The 8,445-nt window shown below is 37.4% G+C and overlaps 1 protein-coding gene across 1 annotated transcript; it reads right to left on the bottom strand.

Annotated features, from left to right (window-relative positions):
- Positions 1-248: 248 nt before the first annotated feature.
- On the bottom strand, positions 249-7,498 carry xab2 (XPA binding protein 2). The gene is made up of 19 exons (XM_085454497.1): positions 7,353-7,498; positions 6,952-7,100; positions 6,670-6,793; positions 6,365-6,562; positions 5,915-6,049; positions 5,649-5,813; positions 5,345-5,489; positions 5,084-5,235; positions 4,846-4,965; positions 4,604-4,735; positions 4,142-4,273; positions 3,914-4,027; positions 3,644-3,806; positions 3,356-3,546; positions 2,211-2,333; positions 1,950-2,121; positions 1,539-1,665; positions 1,301-1,410; positions 249-1,210 (listed from the first exon to the last, which is right to left on the bottom strand). Exons 1-19 carry the CDS (start codon positions 7,386-7,388, stop codon positions 1,149-1,151), a joined length of 2,550 nt encoding a protein of 849 aa, XP_085310623.1. The 5' UTR covers positions 7,389-7,498; the 3' UTR covers positions 249-1,148.
- Positions 7,499-8,445: the final 947 nt, after the last annotated feature.

Raw genomic sequence — 8,445 nt, 5'->3', positions numbered from 1 at the left:
CTATTTTAATCTAATTATAAAAGAAACAATAATTCCCAGTCACAACCTTTTGCCCAACTCAATATGTTTAACCCTTTGGATGGGATGGTGGCAAAGCATAAGGTCTTTTCTATCAAACGCATAAATAATTCTATATATTTAATCACAAAAGTCATTCTTCAAACATCATTGGCTACTTACAGTTCTGCTTCTAGTCATTTCTGAATAAAAGAACAAGAGTTCTAGAGGACTATACAGCAAATGCATCAAGCAGTTCAGTTTCTCTTTTAATTAGATTACTTTGAAAAGAAAACAGCTTTTTAATCAGAAGAATGTTGATGCAGGTTTAAAGGTATTTATCACTTCGATTACAAAGGCAGTTTTAGACATTCAATTTGTCACAGCCAGAGCTGCTTGCACATAACTGAAAAGCACTGCCAAGAATGTGGAAATATGATTCAAAATGCTTCTCAAATACACCCAAAATACCACCATTTTTGTAACATTACTAGCAAAAAACTTTCAAAAATATCAATTAGCCCAGCAATCCTGCACTTATCACTGGGGGGGAAAAATCATTTAAGTGTAGAAACTGTTTAAGTGTACATGTACTACTTCAGCATGAAGATTTGGATAGTGACATTTGTCTACAAGTTAGAAAAGCTTTCCAGAAACTCTTGGCATTACAAGACACCCATCTACTGGTGAGCCTCAAGCCAACAATGTGAGGCTTGAATGCGCAGCTCAAGTTTCAAATGACTGAAGAGACATGCTCCTCCCCCATGTTTTTCTAGGGTAGAACTTCCTGTTTGGGAAAGATCCTGCATTTATTGGATTTAAAAAATGTTTTCACTGTTTCTTTCTTACATTTTATAAAAAAACAAAAAGAACAGACAAACTATATCAGGTTTCAATTACAGTCATTGTGTTACTGCAAATAATAATTCATAACACATACAACTAAAAAGTTATCTTGAGCACCAAGTTTGAGAAATACTGAAACCAAGTGGTCAAAACGAATATATCTTATATTATAAACTACACAAATCCACAAGGAAAACAAACAGAAACACCAGTGCTGCCATAAAACTACACATTTATGAATAGTTCAGTTGAATGACCACAAGAGGACGTAGAACTCAAATGTACAAGTCTGAGAGAATTATTGTCTAGTCATCTTTAAGCCCTCCAAAAACAGCTGTAGGGACGCTCTTCTGTTCAAGCTGCACCTCTGTAAAGGAAAAAGAGGAATTCATTAAAATACCTCCATCGGAAAATGTTTACAAAAAATATTCTGAAAATTGTACTGTCTTTCACGCACCATCCGGTCCTTGGTCTTCATCTTCTTCATCCTCATCATCATCGATGTCTATTTCATCAGGATTGGCTTGTTTGGCAAGTTCTGCCAGCTCACTGCGAGAAGTGTCACTCCTGCATAATTAAAGTGAAAAGGATTCATGTGCCTCAGCTTCCTTTGGAAGATGAAGTTCTGTTATATTAAAAAGAAAAAAAAAGAAATCTACAGATACTTTTAACTTAAAAAATAATGAAGAACAAACCTGACAAAGAGAATCTTCTCTTTGGGTTTAGGCTTGTCCTGTTCAGCCTCTGCAGCAAGCTGTTGTGCTTTCTGTTCCAACATCTTCATATCATCAATTCCCATCTGGCCTGGAGCAAGATCTGACACTGAACACCAGAAACAGATGGTTAGACAAATGCAGAACCACTTGGAAAAAAACAAAAACACACAAATAAATAAATACATAGAAAATGACACCTAAATGACCCTACGTTAATTCTTGAGTAGGTCTAGGAGGTTCCTTCAAGATTTGGAGTAAATACGGAGCATTCAACCATATCATTATAAATTGAAACATATCAAATAGCCAATATCTGATATAACACACAGTGATATTCATGTAACTACATCTAAATGGAGCACACTTTTAGGTTAATCCAACTTCTCCTACCAGTGCCTGTGGAGCTTGTTGTGGCCTTCAGCATCTGAGAGGACATAAAGTTGACCTGTGTGTTGTATGTAGCCTGGACACTTCGTTTGATCCTCAACATCTCTCTAATCGTGTCCTCATTTCCATGGCGGATCTCAAAATCTTTCCAGGTTTGCCAGAAATTAGCCGTCACCTGAAACGTCAAGTAAAAATTTGAAGAAATATAACCAAAGATTTTGAAGCAAATGTAGACAAATGACTAGAAGGGGTGAATTCACATACCCTTGGGTCACAGATCTGGGAGCAGTAGGAGTAGATTGCTCTACCACGATCAATCTCACCAAGTTTACTCTCCATGTCAGCAAACCGTAGACACATGTCTCTTGCATGCTCATCAGGAAGGACCTGGATAAACACAAACTATATGAACACTGCACAGAACCATTTACCAAAACAAGGGATGCAACATGGTGTATTTTGTGAGTAACAGATCATGAGCAGAGGGGTGATGGGAAGTTTAATTTTGTAATGCAACTTTGTTCAGTAATTTAAGGTAACGAGTATTTTGTCCATCAGAATGTCAAGTTATTCTTTTTACATTAAGTATATGACTTCTGATCTTTGCATATAATAAAAATGCCATGAGTATGAACAACTTTACACAAAACAATGTAATAGGTTTTTTTAAGAGGCTGACTATTGTCTAGATTTATTATATCTGCAAAATGATAATGTGGTCAGTCATAAAATCAATTTTGCTCTTTAACTAATACGGATTATCTTACCAATTGTGGCTAAAATAAACATGATCACTGATTATAGTTTTCATCAATTTAATGAAATTCCATATCTAGCGATCTATAAATGTAATATGACCTTTGGGGCGACTGTGGCTCAGGGGGTTGGGAAGCGTATCTGTAACCGGAAGGTCACCGGTTCGATCCCCGGGCTCTCTGTCCTAGTCGTTGTGTCCTTGGGCAAGACACTTTACCTTACCACCTACTGGTGTTGGCCAGAGGGGCCGATGGCGCGATATGGCAGCCTTGCCTCTGTCAGTCTGCCCCTGGGCAGCTGTGGCTACAACCGTAGCTTGCCTCCACCAGTGTGTGAATGCGAGAGTGAATGAATAGTGGCATTGTAAAGCGCTTTGGGTGCCTTGAAAAGCGCTATATAAATCCAATCCATATATTATATATTTACAATATTCCAACAGTGGCATAAAAGTGAATTAATTTGGGAAAAATCTCATTTCTGGCCAGAAAAGTCCTGTGATGAATAATGACATTCTGGAAAATGAACAATAAAAAGCTTTATAGCATCACATCAGGGCGGATCTTGTAATTATGAGTTTCGAATTAAAAAAAAAAAAAAAAAGATTAAAAAGGATAATGCAGCTGTATGCAAGAGATAGGACAATGTTACTGTACCTCAATAGCCTTCTGGTAGATTGCTCTGGTATATGTAACTCCATAAATTTCAGCTGCTCTCTTGATGTAGATGTTAAACATGAGATGTCTCTCCTCAGTTTCTACTGCCTGTGTTGCTCTTTCATATACAGCCATAGCGTGTCGCGCCAATCCATACTCCTCCTCCAACTTGGCATACAGTAGATAAATAGCTGAAAAGAAAGCCATTGTGGTTAAGTACATTTTATAACGGAGGGGGGCACTTCAATGTACTAAATTTGTCAGTGTAATTCAACCAAAGATATTCACTCTTAGCAAATTTGGCTGGGCAGCCATCCAATGCCTGTTCAAATAAATCTCTGGCTCTTTCCAACTTCTTGCCCCCATATCGATCAATAAACTTGGTGAGGTAAGTGTTCCAGATGTCGTAAACATTTGGCCACTTGAAAAGAGCGATACCACGTTCATATGCCTGAAAGAAATATTAATAACACCATTAAAAAGAGTGCTACAGTCGACAAGGACAAATTGTATTTTGAAAATAAGTAGTGGTCTAGTGGATTAGCTACACATTATTACTTTAAAGCTTTCCTCAAAGTAGTTGTGCTCTTCAAGGAACATGGCGTAATTGATGATGATCTGTGGAGTGGCAATCCGGAGATCAATAATCCGGTCATAAACTGCTTTCGTAGACTGTCGAGAAAAAGAGAAAAGCTTAGACTTAACACATAAATGATTCTTAGACCAATATCAAATACTACTGGTATATAGGTCCCAAACCATATCACAGAAAATTACTGAACATACCTGGAAAGTGCCAAGACTTTCCTCCAAGTCTGCCAGCATTGACCAGACCTTCAAAGACTTGTAGACTCTGTTTTGGACAGGCTCAGAAGCATCAAAGTACTCTGCTTTCTTGGATGGGATAGCTGTTGCTTTCTAAATAAAATAAATACAAATATGTAAATGGTTTCATAAGTTTTTAAGGTGATGCAACTACTGATATTACACCCTTTGCTTAAAACTGCCTTCGTAAACAACTGCAAATATTTTTACTCAGTGCCAGTGAAACTACAGCCTATAACTTCAGTTACCAGGTATTAATTTTAAAATATACTTTCAAAAGACATTTAAATAACAAGTCTAACAAATGTCTTCTTTATTTCACAAACTGGTCATTCCCAAACAATATATGATGCCCACAAGATGTTCCTAAATATGGCTCCAAAAAGGATCATGTGCATGATGTATATGATGCAGATCAGTTACCCTCAGAATTCGTAGTGCCTGTTCGTAATTCTCATGACGAAGTTCCATCTCTCCATATTCACACCACACTGCAGCGAGGTCATCCACCTGTTTGTAGTTCACCTTGGTAGCCTTCTCAAAGATCGTCCTCGCCTGAGTTGAGTTAGTAAATAAAGTTAGTAAACACAGGGAACTAATAATAATAATAATAATGATAAGAAATAATCTGAAACAGGTAAATTGAAGTTTAAATAATGACTTACATCATCCAGCTGCTCATTTTCCTCATAGAATTTAGCAAAGAAAACCCAGAGCGAGTGAGGTTTCCCTGTGGCCTTCATTGGATCAATAGTCTGGACTGCCTCAGTGTATGTGTTGATGATCTGAAGAAAATAGGGCTATTTATTAGTAATTCTTTACATGAAGGTAGTTTTTTGTGTGAAATGCATATATTGTGACTTGTGCACTGTCCCAGCCATTCTCAAAATATTTAAAACCCACCTGTCGTGGATTTCCGTCATACAGTTTTACCCGCTTGTGCCACTCATGAACATTATGGGGGTTCTGTCTCAGGAGTACACTGTTCAACAAGAGGGGTCGCCGGGCAATGAGCTGCTCAAAGCGGGCAAGTCTTAGCTCCAGGTCTATGTCATCTGAGTGGAGAAAAAACAAAGAGTAACGTACACATGAACAAAAAAAAAAAACAAAAGAAAAATAAAAACAAAGACAGTTATCAAGTTTAACTGATGCACACATACTCACCATCCTCATCCTGCCCCATCTCAGCTGTAGTTTCCATCTTAGCAGCGATCATGCTCTCCTCAAATTGAGCATAACTGTCAAATACTTGTGTGAAATCCCTTACAGTGACTACTGTAAGGATGGCCTCTTCATAGACATCACGTGCCTGAGGAAAAAAAAATGTTTGGCTACAGTTGGACAAATTCACAGATAAAAAATTATTTTAATGCAAATGACTCAACCTAAAAAAACGTAAAGTAGAGATGTGTTTTAGTTAGTTAATTATATTAGGGGTGAAAATTAATGCTATTCAGAGGAAACACACTTTCTCAAAGTGGCCACTCCTGATGTAATAGTCAGCTAAGGAGCACCAAAGTTTTCCAAGTTGATCTGTGAAGCGAGTGAGGCCTCCTCGAATGATGGCTCCTACATTCAGAGAGGTCACCTTGTCAGGATTCTGGGAGATCAGGTCACATAGTTCATGCCACAGCTGTCCAAAAAAAAAAGAAGAAAAACATTTTTTTTAGATTTCTTTTCATTTAGCTTAAAAGGCGGGAATGTTGAAAAGTGTCTGGAAGAATCCCGTCTTACTTGATAGTTAGACTTTCCCTCTTTGGACACAAAGTTTTCATCATTGACAACAGCTGCTAGCCGCACAGCTGCTTCATCGAGGCGGCCAACAGACCGCAAGTAGTCTATGTATTCCTCTGCATTTTCTGGAGAAAGCTACAAGGTATCAAGAGAAGACAGTAAGACATTAAACATTCAGAAAGAAATATTTTCGCAGGTATTCTGTCTGAACAGATTAGGGAACTTGTCTATCTTTTAAAACTTTCTTAATCAGCCATAAAGCTTGTTATTGAATGCTTGTAAGGTCTTTTGGATAACAGCTAAGAATCTTCAGATGCTACAGACAACATTTATGCCACAGAATACACTTTGAAAGATGACACCTGTAAAACAAAAATAAAATCAGAAATCACCTTAACATTTTAAATGACAGCTGCTGTATGGACTTAAGGTTGTGCAGTATGTTCTCACCTTAAGGTACCTGCGGTACACTCGGATGGCTGTCTCAGGCAACGGCAAGTCACGGACAAAGCGGAGATACAGAGGCCAGATGCGTGGGTGCTGAGTTACAGGAAGAGCTCTAAGTGCTCGGTCAAATGTTCTACGACTTCTTGTGATCTTGCATTGAGACACAAGGAACTGACAGTAATCCATCCATATTCTAGGCATCTAGTTTAAGCAAAGACAAATAGTTAGTTTTATGCAAAGCTCTTGCAGACCAAATATTACTTTTATGAGTAAAGTGGCTAAGCATCAAGTTCTATAGGAGGTATTACCTTGTGCATGAACACTAGTGCCCTTTCATGACAGTTATTGACTTCTTCATAGCCTGGTTCTGTGATACATTTCCCTTTGACTTGTTTTCGCCTCTCTCTCAGATAATTGTACCACAACTTATAGCTGCAAAAATGAGTGGGAAGGGTGGTTAGACACTCGGGAAATACTTGCTGCACAGAATCTTGTAAAATAATGTATAGTCTATGGGTTTTGAGTTATCCGTTGCTATTGGCTTCTCAGCACAATGTCCACAATTTTGTTGTAACGGTCTTGTTAGTTACCTGCCAGGGAGTTCTTTTAGAGCCCGCTCATATATCATATTGAGGGTAGATTTTGGTCCATTCTGTTTGAATTCGATGTAACGCATCCAGCACTTGACTGAATATGGATTCCTGATGATCTCCTCTTCATAAGGTAGATCGTCGTCCTCCTAGTATCCAAAAATCAAACAGCGGTGTTACTATTGTAGCGATTTTTCATAGTTAATAAATCATAAAAAGATCATTTCTTTGTTTCAAATGTGTAAACACAGTCGATTTGGTAAAACGTATCTCTGATTTCAAGTTTGATCAAACTTCCACATTAGCTAGAATAAAGTTAAAGTTCATGCTAGCTACCCAAAACCTCTAATCAACAAACACTAACAAATGTTCTGTGAAATAAACGGTGTAGTGTAACTTACAAATATAACATCGGTTTTTCCGTTTAATGTTTTCATTTCTTCACAGAAAAGGCGGCTGTTCCGGATAAAAGCTATGCTAACTTTAGCAAGCTAATACTAGCTTGCGTACTCAAAGCGTGTAACAAATGCAGGCCGTAACCCTCACAGGAACTTCCGGTGCCAGAGTGCACGAGCCCGAGTCACAAAAAACTACAAACGGCGCGATGTTTGTAGTTCAGAAGAGCTCTCGCGTATATTAGCCCAGAAAAATATGTTTACTGTTTATTGTGTCTAAAAAAAAATCTACATTTAATATCAAACGTCTTCTTTCGAGTAATTTATCTGACATTTACAGCAACAGTGTCTCTTTTTGGCACAGGAAAATATAACTTTATTAACTGAAGGAAATTAAATCCAATATAAAAATGCAATGACAGGTACATTTAAAATCTAGCAGATAAGCATTGTTTTAACTATCTGAGAAAGTGGTTAGCCATATGCTTGAATTTCAGTCTTGAAACATTTTCTGTAACTGTTTTCTTTAAATCATGGTAAGTGAAGCTCTGCTGGTAAAATGTTTTCTGTCAGGACAAGGCAAATAATAGTCCTAAAATATGTACAGTGCTTAAGCAGGTCATTAGGCCATACTGTGTAGGCTATCTTATATCAACATGTAAATCACTGTAGTAAAATGATTACGGACTTGGGTCTCTAAGGACCCCAGGAATAAACTACTGTAAGAAAACACCATCTTGCAAAATGTTCTCATGATCTCAATCTGACCTTTTGTTAAAATCAAGGGATAAATGTACTGAATAAATACATTTGGTTCAAATATAGTTTTTTTCTGGTTGCACATGAAGCATCTAATATGTTTACAAGGAGCTATAAAAATTGCACAGTGTGACGAAACCTGCCTGCACCTATGATTATTGACTTAAAAGTTACAGAAAGGTATACCTTTGGGATCTGTGAATACACAAGTTAATAGAAATCCAGTTAATGAAAACAGAGAGCAAAATCTATTTATTTTTGCGGGACTTTTTTGTTTGTTTGTTTTTTACAAAAGCAAACATGCCATAATGTTTTATAGCTTTTAATAAACAACACCAGT

This window comes from Copadichromis virginalis, linkage group LG4, assembly GCF_057382275.1.
Source record: "Copadichromis virginalis isolate Kocher_CV1m ecotype Utaka linkage group LG4, C_Virginalis_male_GT1.1, whole genome shotgun sequence".
NCBI classification, from domain to species: Eukaryota; Metazoa; Chordata; class Actinopteri; order Cichliformes; family Cichlidae; genus Copadichromis; species Copadichromis virginalis.
Note: the sequence above shows the minus strand (reverse complement) of the source record. Positions and strands in the feature narration are given on the sequence as shown.